This window comes from Lacerta agilis, chromosome 7 (assembly GCF_009819535.1).
Source record: "Lacerta agilis isolate rLacAgi1 chromosome 7, rLacAgi1.pri, whole genome shotgun sequence".
Lineage (NCBI taxonomy): Eukaryota > Metazoa > Chordata > Lepidosauria > Squamata > Lacertidae > Lacerta > Lacerta agilis.
Genome location: NC_046318.1, coordinates 40,815,828 through 40,838,575, shown reverse-complemented (window position 1 = coordinate 40,838,575; position 22,748 = coordinate 40,815,828). Strand labels below are relative to the sequence as shown.

General features: G+C 40.6%; 1 protein-coding gene across 3 annotated transcripts in view; it reads right to left on the bottom strand.

The window, feature by feature from the left end:
- DLGAP1 (DLG associated protein 1) overlaps positions 1-22,748 on the bottom strand; it is a 131,704-nt gene that overhangs the window by 94,941 nt on the left and 14,015 nt on the right. For 2 of the 3 annotated variants that reach the window (XM_033154969.1, XM_033154970.1), the window contains exon 2: positions 5,239-6,261. In XM_033154969.1, the coding sequence (XP_033010860.1) occupies positions 5,239-6,195 (957 nt within the window). In that variant the 5' untranslated portion in view covers positions 6,196-6,261. Of the gene's footprint in view, positions 1-4,306; positions 4,663-5,238; positions 6,262-22,748 lie in introns of those variants that run through there. The other variant, XM_033154971.1, reaches the window with a different exon arrangement.

The window sequence follows — 22,748 nt, the reverse complement described above, 5'->3', positions numbered from 1 at the left end:
GACACCATATGATACATTTTATTTAGAAATTAGTCCATACAACATGACATACATTTTTTAATTCATGTATTGTTTATACCTACACCAGTGTTTTTCAACCACTGTTCCGCGGCACACTAGTCCTACACAATCATTGCTAAAAAAAACTAAACAAACACATCCTTTTTAATGTTAGGAAAACTTGCTTCCAATTGTATGCAGTCTCCTCTGTCCCACCCCCTTTTTTTTAAAAAAAAACTATTTTTCATTATAAAAATAATGTTTTTCCTTTAAATTAAGAGAACAAATTGTTCCAACCAATAGACAAAAAAGTGATTGTTTCATTTGAGCCAGGGCACAGCAGAACATATTTGCAATGCATGGTGCAGTTCTGAAAACATGAAGCAATAATCTGTGCTCATCTTTAGAGTACATCACCCCAGACTTATCATAATCAGCCTCTGTTATGTCTGAGATGAGGGAGAATATCTTCCAGGTTTGGGGAAGGATGTGGAGTGATAGCTAAACAGCCAAAGGGCCCAAATTTTTCATTGTAGAAATTCACTAACAAACTCACAAAAAACCAGCTAGAAATAATAGTGGCAGCATTTTTTCCATCCCAAGATATACCAAATTAAAGCTAGGGAAGGGGTTTCTTGGAAGCAGATCCAGTGGCGGAGGAAGCCTCTCCGGCACCCGGTGCGGTGCAAAACGCCCATAGGGGTGGGGCAAACTGCTTGGTGGTGCAACACAGCGCCCATACGGTGGGCGGTGCTTGCATCCCCGGTGGGCGGATTTTTGCGATTGGCTCGATCGTTGTCATGAAAATCCGCCTACTGATCGCACAAATACGCCTGGTGTGCCGCGCTGCCGGGCAGGGTGCGAGCACTGCCTGCCAGGGGTGCCAGCGCTGCCTGCTGATCATGAAAATCCGACCGCCGATTGCATAAAACTGCCCACCAAGGATGCAAGCGCCCCCGTTGGGGGGTGCCAGGCTGATCGCCGGGTGTATTTGCTCGACCAGTGGGCAGATTTTCACCACGGCAATCGCACCAATCGTGAAAATCCACCCACCAGGGGTGTGAGTGCCACCACACTGACCTGCCCAGGGGTATTTTGTCACACCCCCCCCCCAAAGCATGACACCCAGGGCGAACTGCACCCCCCTTGTAATGCCCCTGAACAGATCCACACAAGTTTTCTGGAAATACTCTAGGAAAGTACCCTGGAATTGCTCACGATTCAGATCTACCTGCCCTGCCTCACCCAGCAGTTCTTATTGAGTGAATGCAGGGAAATGGTTTATATAGAGTCTACTGTAACATACACACAAGCCATCCACTATTGCACCTTCTAATTCCTCAATTAAAAAACAAATAAATGCAAAATGATTCAGCAAAACAAATTTTGGAAAGAGACTCACAGTTGCTTGCTAGCAAGGTCTCACACACACACACCCCTAAACAGAATGAAGAAATTCCTAAAAGTAGGAACCACTTCCTGTTGCTTCTCTGATTACCTGTGAGATCAGGGAAACAGCTCTGAGCATTCTTAGAACCAATGTAGTCTAAGTGAATTAGACGAATATGTTCTATGTGGGGCTGCCCTTGGGCCTAGTTCAGAAGCTCCAGTTGCTGCAGAGTGAAGTAGTCGGGGCGGGGGCATGCTGCCAACAACATGTGGCACCATTGTTAAAACATCTGCACTGGCTGCCCATCTACTACAAACCAAGGTCCAAGCTCCTTGTATTAACCTACAAAGCTCCAAACAACTTAGATCCAGGGTACCGCAGGGATTGCCTGAACCCTTATACCTCAGCTCAATCACCGATATCATCTACAGGAGCACCATTGGCCATTCCCTGAATTGGTGAGGCTCATTTGACAGCAACAAGAAATTAAGCCTTTAGTGTCATTGGCCCAGTTCTGTGGAATGTTCTGCTAATAGAGATTCAGCAAGTTTTAAGTGCCTGCTGAATTATTTTCTATTTTGCCAGGCTTATGCAGGTAATGAACAATACATCTCATAATAGTTACCGGTAGTTGATTTCTGATTTTTTTTATTTATTTTTATTGCATTATGTATAACTGTTGTGAACCACTCTGTTCTCCTTTTTTTAATTAACAGAGGTATATAAATATTTTTATAAATAAAATAAAAAAGCAAATAAGAGTGTGTGTGGCTTTGAGATTTTTGAAAAGGAATTTTTCAAAAATTGTTTGACATTTTCAGTGGGAGGGCTGAGCCCCAGCAGGTCCAGTGGGTGAGCCTCCACCGACTAGAAGACTTATCAGAGATGAACAATACACACATAAGCACACACAATTCTTCTCTCTTTATTTTAGATTATAAGGTTGCATTCCTATTCACTCTTACTAGGGAGTAAGTATTTACTCGAATGTAATGTGCATCTATTTTGGCCAAATGACGTCACAAAAATTAGGATGTGCATCAGATTTGGTGGTGCATATATATGCACCAGCAAATACTTTTTTTGGTTTCAAGGTTTTGAAATTTGAGGTGCACATGAGGTTTGATGGCACATTAGATTTCTGTAAATACAATACTTCAGAATGGATGCATTTAGGACTGTGCTATCAAGCGTTGTTGGTATGACACATTGCCTTAGTCAAAGGTAAAAGTGTTCAGATCTTAGGTAACATTTAGCATCCTTTGCAAAGTCTGCCTAACTATTTGTATTTTGGATTGTATGCAAAACGGAAAGCAGATTAGACCTTGAGCGTAATGCAGTGATTTCTGTAATTTCTACTAAAGACATTCTCCAGAATGTTATAGCTAGCTTCTTGGTTCTTGCCCTAACCAAGAGGTCACACCCTCTTAAACTTTTAAATTGATTCATAGTTTTGCATTGTGCTGAAAAGTTATCCAATTTAGATGTTACCCCCTCCAGGTGAATTACGTATTGTTTGAAAAATTAATAATTCTCATTGATCAACACATTTTATGTAAGCATTGGATGGCATTCAACTAAGTTAACAACAACAACAACAACATTTATACCCCGTCCATCTGGCTGGGTTGCCTCAGCCACTCTGGGTGGCTTCCAACACACATATAAACAATCAAACATTAAAAACTCAGAGTAGACCCACATAAATTAATGAACTAGGTTAGGTCCATTAATTTCAACAGGACTACTGAGAGGAAAACTTAGCTGATTACAACCCATTGCCATCATCTGTGCATCATCACTGTACACATGGGTCAGCACCAAGAGGATGAGCGATGCATGAGTTTTTAAGTGTGCACACTTTACGTTTGTATAGCTTTTTAAAGAATTGGTGGGGGGAAACTATGCTCATGTAACGCCTCTTCAACCTGGTATTTTTATTTGACTGAAATTCAGGATTTAGTAGCATGTATAATAGTATTAATCACATTCAGGGCATTTGTTTGGTTCTTTTTAAAAAACAATCTTAATATATCGACATTATGGTGATTTGTTTCAAATTTGGCAAGTGCTAATTTAAGTCAAGGTAGACATAGCATGATAAATATGTAAGAGTATACTTAGTCATTCTGCATAATGTTTTAGAGGACTGATGGACATTTATCCATGCAGACACTGATAATGCCCTCTAATTCTACTTCACAAGTCTATTCCTGTCAAATATTATCTGCAAAGTCCCTGTGGAAGGGCTCATGCAAGGATGAAGCTGGTATAATTTTTTCACTTCTTTTCCCACCACCTGGTCACATATTGGGTCAAGAGTTATTTAAGTGCCAAGTGCCTGCTGTTAGAGAGCTAATAAAAAACAACAAGAATCTTCCAATCTTCTTCTGACCTGACATCCAAAACATCGTTCTCCCCTGCTACGGTACCATTATTTTGCTACCTTCAAGTACATCTCCCTAAATTTCCACTTTTTAATGTATAGGAATCCTATATGAACACAGAGATATGTGCAGGGAAGCATTCATATTTACTTTTTAATGTATAGGAATTTTGTATGAACAGAGACACATGTGCATTATTACGTGAAATAATTCTTATTTGGATGTAAACTGGTGTTCAAAGTATATATTAAAAGCAGAACCTCTTAAAGACTTGGTACCCCAGATTCATTTGTAGGTCACCTGGGTTTCAACTAAGCTGGACATCTTCAGAGGACAGTAGAATCCTCCCCTCTATCTGACTCTAGACTCATCCAAAATACCCCATAAAGCTGAGCACAAGAGAAAACTACCCTGCAACATATGATGCATAGAAATAGAACTAAATAGCAGGTAAACCAAACAGCAGAGCAATCATTCACTATTTTTTAAACAACAACAACAGCAAGAAGAAGGATATCTTGGATCAAACCTCTTTTTTCCTCATGGTCTTTTCTCTTCTTTGTTTGACATTACTCCACTGTCCATGCACAGTCAGATGTGCCATTTCTGCTTCAAAATAAAATTCATAAAAAGCAATCCACAGATCTTGCAAGCTTGAAACTGTGTTAATTTTCTGATCCACGTTCTTGCCACAAACATTAACCGGCAGTATGATAGCTCCAAGAGCAGACATCTGATTCTTGACATTTAAAGATACAATACTGATGAAAAATAGTGACGCTTTATTAACTGCAAACAGCTTGTGAGGGAGTCAGTGATGTACTCTTAAAGAGTATAATCGGAACATTCAATAATTTCAGTCTTTCAACTTTGCGTCCCCCCCCCCCAGTTAGAGCTTTCTCTTTTTTTAAAGGAATAACAGCTAGATACACCAATCTGGTCACTTCATGTAATTATTTCGTAAGGGTTTTCTATATGTGACAAAAATGGGATAGTAGGTTGGTTCACAGTGTACAAAACAGAATTGCATTACTAAGTGTTCCAAGGGACTCCAGTTTTCATCACAAAATAATAAAATGAAGGCAAATCCTAAGATTATAGAAGCTAATGAATGTCTGTTCTGGTAATATCAGGTTCATTGAGATTGTGGTGCTAAATGAAAGCTTACTACCTCTAGCTCCCTTGTGACCCTGCTGTGCCTTATTGTGTGTCTTGAGTGCCTTTTTAATCCCCAATTATTCAGAAAGCTCTTGTTCTTTTCACATGTTAAGAAAGTGAACCAGTTCGTCATTGTATCCATTCTTTTAACACTGACTCTTAGCAACCAAAATGCAGATTTATTCATAATTTGCATTAACTCCCACCTTCATCTCCCCATTTGGAGTCTCATCTCAGTGTAAGGCATATGGTATTTGGAACCAGAGGCAATGTAAGTAATGCAAGCAATAACACATACGATACCTGAAGATACTGGCAAGACCGCTCTTGTTGACAAGTCTCTGCTTTCACCACTGTCTGGTCCATGTTCATGGAAGCCTTTTGGTAGACCTCACGGGCTCTGCTCACCGTCAGCGTAGAGGACCAAGAGCTTTTTTTCATTAACTGAGCATCCAGATTTACTGGCAGGTTTGCACAAGTGGAACATTTGACATCATTATTGCTTCTGGAAGGCTTCACCGCATGTTCACTTAGAGTGTTGTAGGCTTCCATAAAGTACTGAGAAGCAGAACGGTCAGGGCATCTCCCCATAGTCATAACCCCACTTGGTCCATGGTAAATGCAAACATCATTGTCTAGGTTGTCATCTGAGCTCCACCACCCTGAAGCATTTGACCTGGATTTTCCTTCTGACCGCCGGTCTTTGCTCTTGCTACGTTTGCCATACCTCATAGTCTGTGTCTCCTCTGGGCTTGATTTGCCTCCATTGATGCTTCCTTTTGATGGGCCTTCGAGAGAATGAGACTTTGTGAAAAGCTTCTGAACAGAGTGAACCAAATGACGGATCCTCCCTGGACTATCGCTACGATGTTCTACAGCAGTCCTTTTGTACTGTAAAGTATGGTAGCCATCTCGATTTAGAGGAAGCTGCCTTTCAAACTGGTCCAAAAGATTGGCAGGAATGCGATTACTTTTACTGGCTGTTCCGTGCGGCACCAAAGCACACTCATCTTTAAGCTCATTATGGGAATTGTAATGTCTCCGAGGGAACGTGCTGCTAGCAATCTGATCGTTGTAGGGAACCATGCATTCTCCCTGAAAAGAGTTCCTCTGAGTGTAGTAAGAGTGATCTGCAGGATGATGTTCCACAGGATTTAACAAATATGGCTTCCTGTCAGAGTGATGTACCAGAGAGTCACATGCTGGTTCACACGCAACCCCATGATGGTGGCTGCGGCTGCTAGATAATCCTTTCATCATTGAAGTGAAAAATTTCCCAGAGTCATCTGAATATGCTTATGTTACTGAAAGATCATCATGAAAGACCTAGAAAAATGGAGAATAAAAAAAAATGTGAAATGGTTTGGTAATGCACATTTGGTTGGGGGTTATTATAATTGTTGCTACTACTGAATGGCTGGCTCCAGACTAAGTCAATGAGACTTATGTTAGTCACTACTAACTTTTCACATTCATTTCAGTGGAACTTAACTGCAACTAACGTAATCTGATCTGACCCACTGAATGCTGTGCTGTGCTTCAGTTAGTGGGTAAGGTAGAAACAGTCCAAATAAATACAAAGTCATGCCACAACTGGATACAACGTGTTAAAAATGTATATTCCTGGGATTTAGTCATAAGTCATACATATATTTTGAGATGGTCACCTTTGTAATTTGGAGCAGAGTGGGAATGGATGGGAGGGCAGGAGCTAACAAACAGCATCTGCAGAGCATGTTTTTGAACCCCTTGCTAGGAGACACTTGAAATGCCTGTTACACTCAGTTTTCACCCTTATTACAAAGCCATGTCTTTGTTATAGTTTAATCACTAAAACACAATCTCCTAATAGAAATTTGGGGACTGACAACAAATGGCAATGCTGGGCTGATGTCTCCCTCCTGCTTCTTCCTGCTAATACCGGCCTAGGGGGCTAATTCCTGTCAAGCCATAGGCATACTTGAACTCTGGGTCAACACATAAACCTAGTGGCAGTGCAACAAACATTGGTGCTATGGTTACTAGCTGAGAGAGTCACAACGGCTCCTGACTTCCAAGGCAGCACCAGAAGCTTGTGATTCTTTGGCTACATGGAATTCTGACTTCTGCCACAGGTTACAGTAGAGTTAGAGGCTGTTTCTTGGCTGTGGGATGTCTAGACCCTAGGAGTGTCTGGTGCCAGGAGGATTATAGCACAGTGCAGTGTATCAGGTTTGCAGATCACAAAGGCACTATACAGAGAAAACAACACACTAAAGTCTCATTGAACATCTAGTTCAGCCTTTAAATCTTATGGGATAAAATTGGATTGAACCAAGACTGCACAGTGATATTTCCAAACAGTTATTTGCTTCCGAAATTTTATATCTACTTGCTCCTAAATTTTATATTTTCTCATGATAGCAACATATGCCTTGGTATATTTATTTGGAAATAAGGTCCACTGAAATTGGAATTGAAGGTAAATATATTAAAAGACGCCTGCTTCTTGGGAGGAAAGCAATGACAAACCTAGACAGCATCTTAAAAAGCAGAGACATCACCTTGCCGACAAAGGTCCATATAGTTAAAGCTATGGTTTTCCCAGTAGTAATGTATGGAAGTGAGAGCTGGACCATAAAGAAGACTGATCGCCGAAGAATTGATGCTTTTGAATTATGGTGCTGGAGGAGACTCTTGAGAGTCCCATGGACTGCAAAAAGATCAAAGTTATCCCTCCTTAAAGAAATCAGCCCTGAGTGCTCACTGGAAGGACAGATCCTAAAGTTGAAGCTCCAGTACTTTGGCCACCTCATGAGATGAGAAGACTCCCTAGAAAAGACCCTGATGTTGGGAAAGATGGAGGGCACAAGGAGAAGGGGACGACAGAAGATGAGACGGTTGGACAGTGTTCTCGAAGCGACTAGCATGAGTTTGGCCAAACTGTGGGAGGCAGTGAAAGATAGGCGTGCCTGGCGTGCTCTGGTCCATGGGGTCATGAAGAGTTGGACACGACTGAACGACTGAACAACAACATATCTAAGACTAGAACATCATTAACTTAAAGAAAGAAGTATGTCTCAGGAGTTAAAATATAACCAACTCAAAATTATTTTTCCAGTCTTTAATGCAGTGTTTTTCAACCTTTTTTGGGCAAAGGCACACTTGTTTCATGAAAAAAATCACGAGGCACACCACCATTAGAAAATGTTAAAAAAATTAACTCCATGCCTATATTGACTATATATAAAGTAATTCTTTTGAATTTTTCAATTTTTCCCACGGCACACCAGGCAACATCTCGCGGCACACTAGTGTGCCGTGGAACAGTGGTTGAAAAACACTGCTTTAATGCATGTCAATAACTGTAGAATGTGTGGTTCTCTGCTTTTTACAAGACATATTGCCAAGTAAGCTAAAAAAAAAGTATTTTATTTTACAGTGAATAGCATTTGGAACATACAATCAAGTTGAACTCAGTGCTTTATCCAAATAAAAAAAACAGAATTGTATAGAATTGTAGAGCTGAAAGGGACCCCAAGGGTCATCTAGTCCAAGGATGGCCCGAAACACTTAAGAAACATTGTAAAGTGCCATAGCAATGAGTCAGATTTTGCCATATACAGAGTACTTAGTGTTTCTGGCAGCGTTGAAAAATATTTTACAACTTTACAAGTTATTCTGGAAACACGGGGCTGGATTCAGCTCCCCCATTCTGTGAGCAGAAGCCATTGCAAGGGTTTCTGCTAGCAAAACAGGGCTCCCCCTGCTGCTTCTTCCCCAAAGCCACTTTGGAAGAACCCCCAGGAGAGTGCATGGGTGGAAGAGAGAGCGGAATGAGCAAGCAGAAGTGCTGGCACTGACAGAATGAATTCCACACATTCCATATTATGCCGAGGAATAGTTCCTATTCCAAGAGAAGTGCAAGTGTCTATATTACCTGAATCGTTTTGGCTGCAATCCTATAAACCCTTAGCTGAGAGTAAGTCCCATTGAACTCAGTGGGATTTAATTATGAATAGTCATGCAAAAGATAGCACTGTTAAATTTTTTATAGCCGTACTGTCAAGGCTAGTCCCATTCTGTTCACTTTTTTGTTCTGGGTCCAAATGTATGAACTGCTAGCAAGGCATGGGCGTCTGTCTTTTCCTTTTGCAAAGCACTACAGAATATGCTTATGACTTAGAGTACAAGTAGTCCCATTGACTTCTAGCTCAGCATGTTGTAGGATCACTTTAGCTAATGATAAATTAATCCTTAACAGAGAGTGTCACTAAGATTGCAGACACTGCAGGAGCCGTCTTCTAACACACAATTAATCTGAGTCATATCCAAACACCACTTCAAGGTCTGTAAGTACTGAAGCAGCACTAGGTCTCTGAGACATGCCAGCATACTTAGAGCAATGTTTAATCAATTCAGCATACAGCTACCATGACAGCAGTCTTTTTTTAAAAAAAGAAAGAAAAGGGGAAAGGGGGGGGGGAGCACAGAAATGATTCATGAAAATGGTGGATTGTAATAATTGAACTCCTACTGATTTGACATGCACACAAATTGATCTTTATGAAAATGCCAGACCAACAGGCCATTTATAATCAATAATCTTGGTATAAGAATAGTTATACGTATATGCGTTTGCTATTGCCTGATTTTGTTTGCTCTTCAGTGTTAGTATCTAGTGTTCCTTTGGAGGAACGACATAATTCCAAAAAAATACAGTTATACAGTATCAGGCCACTTTGGTACCCATATTCTGCGAGCCCTTACCATGTCCTTAGAGGGAATGAAAACCTGAATAATCTTCCAGTTTCCTTGTAGCACAGATCTCATGCAAGATGTAGGTGAAGGTCTCACATTCATTCAGGACCACATTTTGGAAAGGAAAAAGCTGGCTGCAAGACCACCCAAAGTACTTTGAAGTTACTGTGAACATGATTTTTTCTGTCATTATGCAAAGAACAGATGAACAGCTAAATATATTCACTTACAAAACATGAGCTCCAACGGCCCACACAGCTCACTGTGAATGAGATTGGGGAAAGATTTAACCTGACTATGCTACGAGAAATAAAGTGTTGCACTGCTGCTCGATCTATTCCGCCAGATTATGGCCAGCCCCATTCAGACAAAACACAAAGCAGAAGGCATGTGATGATATTGCAGAGGTTTTCAACCTTTTTAAGTCCACGGCTCCCTTAACTAACTACATTCTTTCTGCAGCACCCGTGTGGGGCTGCCGAGTGCAGTTATGTCACCACTTGCTCTCAGAGCTGGGAGCCTCTCACCCTTTTCCCAACACCCTCCCTTGTGGAGTCTTCCCTCAGGCTCCTCTACTTCCCCCTCTCCTTGGGAGTTCGGGCAGCTGCTGCTGCCATCACTGGTCTCCAAGCTGCCCCCTCTGCCTCAAAGAGAGGTGCCTCCCTGAGGCACCTTTTGCCAGCAGAGCTTAGCGCCAGGGCTGCTGCAATCAACAGCTGTGCAAGCCTTTGGGAGGCAGAGATGCAAGAGGGCATCAGAGGAGGGAGGGAAGGAAAGAGGGACAGAGGCCAGTGTTGTCATTCAAGGCACCCCAGGGTGCCACACACACTGGTTAAAAACCACTGCAATATGGTGATGGGCCATAGCTCAGTTGTAGAGCACATGCTATGCATGTGGAAGGTTCTGAAATCTCCCAGTAGGGCAGGAAGCTGTACTACTTGTCAGCCCAGCTGTGGGGAACAAATAGGGCCCTGCTGACTTCATGTAGCTGCTGTCTCACTAGTTACCCTATGGATTCCTGTTTTAGCCCAGGCCATGTGTTTGCCAGTACTGGACCTTGTCACTTGCTTTTGGAACTTCAGTTGCTGCTTTGGGACTTTGATGTCTTTGACTACGTTTCCTGCCTCTGGCACCTTGGCTACTACCACTAAAACATGACCTGTGAACGCCTGCACCACTCACCTCTAGCAGTTGTACTGACAACCAATACCCCCAAGGGCCCTGAAAGATCATCACTCAGGAGAGTGACTTAACTGGATCCTGCTACAATATTAGCAAGGATTCAGCCCCTTTCACAAGTGGAAAGCAGTTTTGTGCATTCATGCATGCCGGCCGGTGTCTTGGAATGCTTCTCTAGAGGGCCATTGACTTCACAGAGTCCATTTCAGGGTTTCCCATAGGAAAGGAGAGCTGACCAATTTTCTGAACATGGATGCAACATAACTTCTGGCACTTTGGATCGTTTGCAGGAATGCTTTCAAAGTGATCAACACAGCCACTGCAGGTATTCAGGTCTTCCTTCTCCCATCCTCTTCCCCCATCTAAATCTACAGTATATCATTTCAAAAACTTAAAAGAGGTATCTCTAAAGCCAAAGCCTTTCTGTGCATTTTAATGTCAACTGCTTAATCAGAAAACCCCTTAATTTGTCTGAACACAACGATTTTCCAGAACAAACAATATCCCCCTCCGTACTGTTTGTATGTCCTCTTTATGTTTGCTTTTCAGGAAAATTCCAATTTAATGTACACTGCATAAATTCATGTGCATTAAAAGGAGGAAACTATGAAATACGTTTATGGAAACTAATTTTGTTCTAGAACCGAGTGTCACTTTTTGTTAGGTAACAAAGAATGCTGCATAACATATGACTCATATGTCACATCAAAATGATTGGTATTCAAAGCTTGGAAAGCTTTCAATGAAATAGATCACTTATGGAAATAATAGAAACTGTGAATAAATTTGGAATAATGAATAAGAAATTTTCTTGTGATCTATTTGTGAATGAAAAAGGGAAACATTCATTGATCAAATAATTTGGTTTTAAAATCGTTTTATTTTTATCTTCACTACCACTACTACTACTGTCACCTGGCCATTTCATCAGACCACCTGAACTGTTTCCATCCCAGCTGGTCATTATAAGAATAGTAACTTTAAGAACTGGCGCCTGAGCTTTCTTTCTTCCTCTTCCCTCCCTATCCGTTTCCCCTTGTAAGCCCGAGGGCAGGGACTGCCTTATTACAGATCTTTGTCAAGGGGCTCTTGAAGCAGAAGAAGAGAAGGGCAGATGAAAACTATCTATATAAACAATACATACAGCTACAATTCAGCTAATGTAGGACAGTGGACAAACTAGCCCCCTGGACTGCCTGCATGGACTTTAAATAAAAACAATATTGTTCAGTTCATTAATTACTGCTTAATTAAGGAAATATCATTAATAAAATTAGTGAAGCTACTCATGGACAACTGGGAAACACAGTTTTAGCAAATAAAAAGGAACAGTATTATGAGGTTTTGGGTGTGTGTGTGTGTGTGTGTGTGTGTGTTAAAAATCTAATTGAGCCTTCTGTTTCCTGGAAATAGCCAAACTAGCTTTCTGGTGAAGTGATGGGGGATTATGGTGCTTGGTGCAAGATGGCAAATGGCTGGGGCACTGTCCCTCAGTGATTTGACCTAGAAGTAAAGTTGCAAGATGGACAGAGAGTAAGAGCAATGCCTGGGAGCAATGTTTGAGTTCTGTTTGAATTCAAGGCTTTGGCTCTGGGAGAAACAAGACCCTTCTGTGGTGTTAATGCTATAAACCCCTCCATTGTAGGCTCACGTTGCATATATGTGTAAGCAAACCATATATCATAAAGACACCACATTGTGGTGAAACCCGAACCCTGGGTAAATGCCTGGAAGCCCATGAATCTTTGCTTTGTGTAGTTTGATAGAAAGATGGAGTATAGATTAAATAACAAAAGCAATGTATATTTTTAACTGTCTGGGTGGATTCTACTGTAGTTATATCTCACCACACATATGCTGCCTCTATGGATGTAAAAATATAACGGGAGAGTCCTGGTGCTTTCTGTAAGTCAATTGGTGGTGGCAGAAGGAATTTTAAAGGGTGCCTGGGCTTAGCAGGGTAGCTCAGTGATTGACCTGAATGACCCCCTAGGGACAGGCCCCAGGGGACCCCAGAAACTTCACAGCCCCACTGATACCAATGGGACTATACCAAAGGTATAGTTTATTTTCTCCAGCTTGCCTCTACTGAGTGAGATCATCCTTGACTATGATCTGAGCAATAAGGAGCCAGTTGCTACCTTAAAAAGACTGGAAAATGTGTCAGATGCTACTTCTATGTAAATTCTTTTTTGCTTCACAAGATCAAAGTAAAATTAGACCTAGATACAGATTATATTCAAGGATGTTCTGCTGGGGATAGTGAAAATAATGATGCCCTAGAAAAGAATTACAGCTATACATTGCAAGTAATGAATTTATTAACTCTTCACCAAGAGCTGCTTCAAGTTCCAGATCAAATTACTCAATCATGTTTGAGTCCAGCCCTTCCAATTTAGGGAGGCAGATGCAGGGCTATTTACCATCTCCTGTTACAGGCAATACAGCTATACATTTAATGCAAGAAATGCTATTAAGAACACTTCAACAAATTTGTTTACAGCAGAATCTGAAGCAGATAGCATTTATCAGCAGGCAAGTGGATGAGAGTTGTTGTTTTTTAAATTTAAAATCTCCTAGCTTACCCCATCTTAAAAGTTCTAGGGCAAGTAAGAACACTTCAAGCTGCATATTCTTGGTGCAATGTGACATACAGTATAATCCAGCAACTGTTTCTCACATGTTATGTTAAGTCAGCTAAGTTATGTTAAAATGGGCACGTGAGAAGTGAAATGTTCCACTGTTCCAGGCCTTTCCCCAACTCTACTCCACATTCATATACACCCCTCCAACTATCTTACTTCTCCATCCACCAAAGGATAAAACAAACATCATTAGCTGTACTCCCTGCTATTCATAGAATCAAAGAATTGTAGAGTTGGAAAGGACCCCATGGGGAATCTAGTTCAACCCCTTGCAATGCAGGAAATCATCAATAAAGATACTGCAATGGGTGAAGCATGGCCCATTTCCCCAAATTTGCCCTATTCTATTTTCCCACTATTCTAAGACAGAAATCATATTGCTCAATTACTACCACTACCCCTACACACACACACACACATACACGAGAAATTATGGGTGAATTATGTAGTGCCAAACACATGGGGGGGGGGGGGTTCCTTAGTGGTAGAAGTGTGGACACTTATTGCACAATTAACCACACAGTCCACAAGTACAGTACTTCACTTTCCCCCCATATATATGAATGACAATCATTAAACGGCATTATAGAAAATAAAGATATCCATTCAGGAACATAATGGGGCAGGATTATAATCATGACATGCCCCTGATTTTATCTAATGCCCAGAGCAAGAAACAGATTTTACGCCCTCTCAGTTGTGTGTCAAACTGCAACCTATTTATTACTCTGCCCCATAAAACTTGGTAGGAATATCTGAAACCTTAGAGTCACAGTGCTGTTAGGCTAGGAATGTCCAGAGTGAGGAATTAATTCTTTATCGCCAAAAGTACACTTACAAGTTAGGAAAAGTCATGTCTATCTGTCTTCAGCTTTAAATAGCTGATGTATTCTTATTTACGATCTGTTTGATTCCTGTTGTATCGTGCTTTCCCGGCCCCCTTCTTATTGCTGCTTCATTAGCTATTTTGGGCTCACTTTTAATTTATTGTTTTAGCAGATCAGTTCCTTGTGGTTGCAACGCCTTGCATCTCATGGGGCATCTCTCACCTGGGAAGTTTTATACTGTACTGAAAAGTAGGATATAAATCTGTTGAACAAACACATAATAAGTAATATACTGCAATCAACCCTGGTTGACTATAAATCCCCAGAAATGCTGAAGTTTACAAACTGATCTAGCAGTTATTTCTCTAGATGTAAAGACAATGCAGTAAAGACGGCAGCATTCAGCTTAATATGAAAAGACAATGAGCCAAGTTATTGTTTTTTTTTAAAATATTCCATTAGCTACTTTAAAAAAAAAATGCCTTGCAAGAGCTTTCTCTAGCTATATATTTATCTTTCTCTCCATCATCTCTGTAGCAGTTACTATGGTCTTTAATGTCTTGTCGACCTAGTCATGATCAATGGCACAAATCTATCTTTAATAAAGAAGCCGTTCTTCCGATCTTTCTTCCTGTCACCAGTGTCACTGAACCCCAGAAGCTTCTGAGTATTCTTTACACCTGACTTATCTAGAGGGTTTATTTATGTTTCTCATGTTTCTTTTGTAACCTGCAGTACAGAATATTGGAGAAAGCAGGAAAAGGAGATAAAGCCATTTATTACTTTCCAACAAGCTCAACTTTAAACAACATTTGCCATAGGTTTTCATTCCAGGAATATTTACTGGAGGATTTTGTCTAGCTGCTAAATGATCCTCTCCATCTTTCATCAGGATTTGAATGTTACTCTGATAGTTGAATATTACTGTTTTAACAAAAGTCATCTAAGACTGGCAAATATAATTACTTCCACTGTAATAAAATGAAACCATTTTTATTGCCCAAGAGACTAGCAATAGTGAATAACAGCAGATGATAACAGGAGGCTGTTGAATATTTCATTTAACCCAAGACTGTTTATCAAAGCTGCCAGGTGGATTTTAGGCAATATGCTCTCAACAATACTACATTTGCATATTTTTGGGATTCAAGGATTAGAACTACAGCAAAAAAGGAGAAGTTACTTCAGCCCCACTCTCACATTCTTAATCAAGTGCCTAAATCTTTCCGCTTTACAGATCTTGTTAGTTTGAACCTGAATGTTATCATATTTAATCAGACCTCCTTTTAAAATGTTGTATCATTGTACATGAAAAGAACATATAGAGGTAATAGTATAATAATTTATAGTCTTCAAACAATAAGGGTCCTTTTCACACTAGGACCCTTTGGTATGCAGGAAGCTGCTTCATACACTGTCAGAAAACCGGTCCAACTTAGTGATGCATGGATCTGCCAGTTTCAGTTCTCTCAAGTTTCTCAGTTTTCCATTCTTAAATTCAAATTTCCACATTTCTGCAGTAATTTGTGAATTTTCTTTTTTTAAATCCTCATAAAAACCCTTCAGCATTTTAGTGCAAATTTCTCTTACTACATTGACTAACAGACACATTTTTGTAAGCAACTTCTATTTAATATAATGCATTTTGTATATTATTTTCAATTATTTTTAGGGACATTTTTGCCTAACATGCATATTTTTGTAAACATGGCCTGGCCTAGCTGGAGAACTGCATTGCAAAAATTGGGTAAGTGTGGTTCTCACATTGTTTAGAAAAGTACAAATTTGATAAATTTAGCTTTAATTTCTCCCCCATCCTTAGTCCACTTCACTTGTTGTTGTTGTTCAGTCGTTCAGTCATGTCCGACTCTTTGTGACCCCATGGACCAGAGCACGCCAGGCACGCCTATCCTTCACTGCCTCTCGCAGTTTGGCCAAACTCATGTTAGTAGCTTCGAGAACACTGTCCAACCATCTCATCCTTTGTCGTCTCCTTCTCCTTGTGCCCTCCATCTTTCCCAACATCAGGGTCTTTTCTAGGGAGTCTTCTCTTCTCATGAGGTGGCCAAAGTACTGGAGCCTCAACTTCAGGATCTGTCCTTCTAGTGAGAACTCAGGGCTGATTCCTTTGAGAATGGATAGGTTTGATCTTCTTGCAGTCCATGGGACTCTCAAGAGTCTCCTCCAGCACCATAATTCAAAAGCATCAATTCTATGGCGATCAGCCTTCTTTATGGTCCAGCTCTCACTTCCGTACATTACTACTGGGAAAACCATAGCTTTAACTATACAGACCTTTGTCGGCAAGGTGATGTCTTTGCTTTTTAAGATGCTGTCTAGGTTTGTCATTGCTTTTCTCCCAAGAAGCAGGCACCACTTCACTTAGTGTCACTAAATAGGAGAAGTTCCCCAGGGGTTCTCCCAGGCCTAACCGGAGATGCCAGGGATTGAACCCGGGACCTTGCACATGCTAAGCATGAACTCTGTGTACTTTATCACTTCTGATAATTGCCTTTTTGTATCCAGCTCTCAGAAATGGAATTAGTGCTGTGGTTCCATGCAGATTTCATATAGCACTGTATTTCCCATAACAATCTCATAATGCCCATCTCCATGGATGAAGGCCTAAGTAGGTTTCCTTAGAAGTTAGTCCCATTTGGTTCAATACAGCTTACTCTTTAGAAATGGACACTGAGGGCTGCAGCCTTCATTTAGCAAGTGGTCTCCCCATTTGGTTTTTTAAAAGCAGCTTTTGCTTATACTGGCTTATCAGCCCTTTTGTTATCTGTTTCTTAGACTAGTTCCCTTCTGGCCTGGTTTACGAAATTACTAATTTCCTGCTAACAGCCCCACAGAGAGCAGTGATGAAGCCCTACAGAAATACTGAACTCCATACTCATTTGCACTGGATAGTAATATCATTTATTTAATATATAAATTATCCCAAGGAGATTCACAATAAGAAATTAAAATAAAATACATTTACATTAAAACCACATTCAAAACAAAAACACTTTAAAAATTCACAACCTCAAAACCACTTCGGACAGCAGAATGACTGACGCAAATGAAGTGTTTAAAATATAGTTTCCTTTCCCATCATATCTGAAGAAGTCATTTCATTGGAAGTGCTTGAGAGAATCAAAATGTCTTAACCTAGAATCTAGAATAGGCATGGGGCCAAATGCAGGAGCCAAATGCAGTCCTCCAGGCTCTCTCACCCTTGGGACTGTCCCCATTGTCCCCTATCCACACTACTCCCTGAGTGATTTTGCCTGGCAGGAATGAAAGCCACCACACGTGTGAGAGACTAGTATTCTATTCTGGACTGGCCATGCAACAGTCAGGAGATCAACCCGTGAATATGTGTGTGTGTGTGTGCATGCATGCATACCTGTACATGCCTGTGTTGTGTGTGCAGTATCACTTAATAAGGCATGCCAGCCTTTTTACTGACTCCTCCTCCTGCTCCTTCAACAACAACTTTATCTGTAAGATATTAATAGGCAACAGTGGTTATCTCTGTAGGCTACTGTGGAATGCTTTACCTGCTGATTTTTGCTGATCAGCCTGGTGTTAAAAGTACAGAAACAGACTGGACCAGGGTTCCCTCCCTTCTTTTTTCTGCTTCAGTTAATAACCTTTCATCCAATGCACTCTGTAAAATAGTGACAACCACTTTCTATGTTGGGCTGCTAAATTATATGTGGCAGCACAGACTGCATGCACTTACATTCATAACAGCGTCAGCATATTGCCACTAGTGATGTTTCTGCATTACCTGCTTTGGAATATCAATTTACCCAGCTTGTAATGTTTGGCTCTATTACAAATTTGAGATGCATCTCCCCCCAAACTGCTCCAGCTCAGAATGTCAAATGAGATTCCTCATTCTATGAGATTATGCACATGTGCAGTCAGAATTAACAGATCAGGCATCCAAATGTCAATTGCTTTGTAACACATGCACAAACATTTTTAAATGTTAACCTCCTTCCTCTAATTGCTTTGAACTATGCAAACCCTGCTTTTGTTTTTTTTTGGCTTGATTCACACATCACTTCAAAACACAGTTAAACTTAACAATGGTTTAAAGGTGTACATGCAGTATTCTGGTGCATGGGTTGAAAATAATGGGTGCTTCAATCTTCTCTCACTCTCACCGTTGTCACATAGCCAGGAATAAAGGCATGGTTTGGTTTGACATTACATCCAGACCTAGGCTCATGGTTTGTGTGTTTGCAGGGACAAATGCACACATAGGCTGATGCTTTGCATCCTCCAAATCTTCCACTTCAGGATAAAAATGTGAGACCCAAACAATTACAGCTGGGTGGTAATCTTTTATGAAACATGGTAGTTTAAAATTTTGGAAATATGATGTTCTGTAGTAAAAACAAAACAAAAAACAAAACTGTTCCAGTATAAGCTTGTTGCTATTTCCTCATTTGTTCTAGCTCAGTCCAGTGGAAATTAACATGAGCTTCTCAAGTGCATGCTAACCAATTTAGTGGTTAAAGGTTTATTGGAATTGGCTAAATAATATTATATTTGCTATGGACATCAGATTCCTCATGATCCACCTTCCAAATCATTTTGCATAATTTACCATGTAAATCAGTGCTACATAGAAACATAGCATTTCCCTGTTCTTAATCTAAATAATTAGATGACATAGCATAGAAACTCACTTGATTAAGGTTTTACCTACATGTGAATTCTACTGAACATTGTGGGCAACTCACCAGAGGTCTACTGATCCCTGTGATGCATGCAAACATCTAGCTGAGATCTAAGTTGGCTATCATTAGTGCTCTTGACATAAAACATGCAGCCTGCATTTCTTATTAAGCCATGTATTTTAAAGGCTCTACAAAACACACAGTGAAAACGCACAAGTTAAACAACTATGAAAGTAGTAACCCAAAGTAACGTGTTGCTGAGCATTGACAATAGGACTGTTCAAAATGGAAGGATACACAGGTTTCCACAAACCTGCTCAGCGGCTTATCAAGGTTATTCCCTTTTATAAGCGGGATGTTGAGTAGTGCATGGACGCTCTCCCTTGGCTTCTCGTTTATGCTGCGGTTTTGGACCAGATGAGAAAACAGCAGGACTTTTTTCAAAGCAGCGGGAAACATTCCTCCTGCTGTTTGCATTCTTTGAACTGCAGCACTAATACAAACTCCTCCCCCCCCCAGCTGCAATATTATGCCATTACTAGAGGTACGAGGGAACACAGAATTTTAAAATAAGTTACACTATACACCCGCCAACCCCTGTTTTTGGTGTTTTAACTGGCAGAACAGGGATCAGCAAACTTTTTCAGCAGGGGGCCGGTCCACCGTCCCTCAGACCTTGTGGGTGGCCGGACTATATTTTGAAAAAAAATTATGAACAAATTCCTATGCCCCACAAATAACCCAGAGATGCATTTTAAATAAAAGGACACATTCTACTCATGTAAAAACACACTGGTTCCTGAACTGTCCGCGGGCCAGATTTAGAAGGCGATTGGGCCGCATCCGGCCCCCGGGCCTTAGTTTGGGGACCCCTGTGGTAGAACAATACCGGCACCACAGTTATGCTGTTGCCAGGCCTGAAGAGTGGAATATCTTCAGAATCTGCTGGTACAAGGGATATTAGTCACATCCTGCTGTCCTTTAGCAGAGCTGGCCCAACATATTTTTCTGCCTGAGGTGGAGCAACAAATGCATAGTACCCAAGGCCAGCTAAGTTATTTTAGCATATGAAGAGCTGCTTCCCCTCATGGCAGTATAAATGATGATGATGATGATAAGAGCAAATAGCAATAATAATACCTAACTATGTTCTGCCGTTTCATGAACCCAAAATCAGTTGCCCCTCTCTTCCTGATGGTAGAAAGTAGAGAATAATATGGCACTGTCAATCATTCTTTAGAGAAAAATGTTGCTATGGCATTTTGCAGAAGTGGCCATCTGTGTGTGGTTTTTAAAAAATAATTATTAAGCTTTCTTTTCCCCATGAATGAATTAAATCTTCATCACTATGGTCTGCACACCACTAAACAAGTGTTCTTCATACATGCCAGTTGTTTCCATCATAATATACATCATCATTCTGTCTAATTACCCTTCTCTCTTCACCCATCAAATTGCAACTTTCAATAGAAATAAAACAGCTTCTTTTCTGCTTTTTGAATGAAGCATGAGCTCATGCTTAACAAAAATACTAGCCGGACATAACATAAATTTACTGCTCACTTGCTGTCAGTACTAGGAAGTATTTAAACAGATCCTGCTACTTTAACATCCTATGAAACTGAGGAAAAGAAATTTCTTCCTTCTGATTCTGCACTTTCAGCATACTTATTTGCTAATTCAGATTATAATTTTCTTTCTACACCTATAGTGTAGTCACCATCCATGTCTGGGAAAAGAGTATCATATGGTAATTCTGACTAATTGAAATAAGCCACTGTGGTTACCGTATATACTCGAGTATAAGTCGACCCAAATATAAGCCGAGGCACCTAATTTCCCTACAAAAATGTGGGAAAGCTTATTGACTCAAGTATAAGCCGGTTCACCTTTGCCACTGTGGTAGAGGAGGAACGAGCAGCCCAAAGCAGCCCTTTGGGCTGCTCCTTCCTCTTCCTCCTTTGCTGCTGTGGAGCTCACCCCGTCGCAGGGTTTCGAACCGCCATTCTTCTGATCAGCAAGCCCTAGGGCTCTGTGGTTTAACCCACAGTGCAATGTTCCCTTGTGTTATACAGAGAAGGCTGGGATCCTGTCCTGTTTAAGCAGGAGCCAGGGAAAGTGAGCACCTGTGGGGTTTTAATACTTCCTTAACTGATAGGCTTTCTGCCTTCTGGGGTCTAAAGTTTGCATTTATGTGAGCAGTTCAGGAATGGAACAAGCTGCCTGGGGAGAGTAAATAACCACCGTTCTTGTACACTTCTTAAGGAATGGTTGACTTGAGTATAAGCCGAGGGCAGCTTTTAAAGCACAAAAAGTGTGCTGAAAAACTAGGCTTATACTCAAGTATATACGGTACTTTAATTATGGAAATCATACAATTATAGAATGTATCAAAATTATAAAATATATTAAATTGCTGTGCAAAAGGTTACATTCATACGCTGAATAGATTTTAGATAATTGCCCTGTGCTCTATATAAAACTTCTGAAGAACTTATTCAAACCTGCTGCCCATTATTCTCTGCAGAATTATTCCCAACCTATTGCTCTCCAGATGTCGTAAGGCTCCTGGCTCTCAGCCTCAGCAAGCATGGCCAATGATGGGGAAATTGTACTCCAATAGTACCAGGTTGGGGAAGGCTGCCTTAGAACAAATTCACCAATTGGGTATCGTCCAGGTATTCTTGACTAGAACTCCTATCAGTGCCAGACCTGATCCTCTGTCCTCACCAGATACTTACAAAAAGCAATATTTCAGAAGAGCCTAGTATTGAATAGCTGGCTGTAGCATGGATGGTTCATAAATATATATATATCGTTTTACCTGTGGAAAACAACACTACATGCATTTGCAAGTAAGTCTTGCAGAGTCCCAGGATTGCAGCCAGGGATTGATAGCTTCATCGGTGATAATAGGTTTATAATGCAAGATGTTTATCAGTGGCTAAGAAAACAGTCTATTTATCTTGCTTCTTCTTCTCTGTGGACACTTATGAAAATAGGGCCCTGAGAAAAATGTACTTTTTAATTGTAAATTCTGCTATTTTTTTTACTTGATATTACAGTATATAGGCTAAATACAATGCAAAGAGGAAAGGCCTAAAGCTAAGAGTAAGGGCAGGGCTTTTTTCAGCCAGAACTCAGTTCTGACACCTCTCTGCTAGGCTCCATTGCCATTATAAGAGAACAAGAGTGGCATTCATGGTGAGTTCTGGCACCTCTTTTTCTAGAGAAACAGCACTGCCAAACTGATGAAGTTGTAGCAAGCTTGTGCTGTGGGAGGTTTAGCAACAGCCAACAATACAGAAGATGTTGCAAGCTAAGGTTTCAGTAGGGATTTATTTAAAGGAAACAAAGTGTCTAGGAGAAGCAAGACAAAAATGGGGGGATAACAACGGAATGACAGAAGTACACAAAGGGATCCCACTGAATTTGTCACAGATACTGAAAGAAATCAGGTTTACTAGGTATTTAAAAAAACCCTTCAAAATATAATAAAATGAAAACTGGCAAGATTTTAAGCATTCCTACTTACTGATGTGCATCCAGAGTGTCTCTATTTGGACACAAATGGATAAGAGATGTAAATGTCAGTATTTCATCAGCATAAAACCATGTGAAACCCACACAAAATTTCATACTGTGATCAGTGCCTGTTCAATACCCAAAAAACCCCTCATCAGTGCTGAAATGAAATGAAGCACAGCACTTTGCAGAATCTGGAATAGACGGAAGGAGAT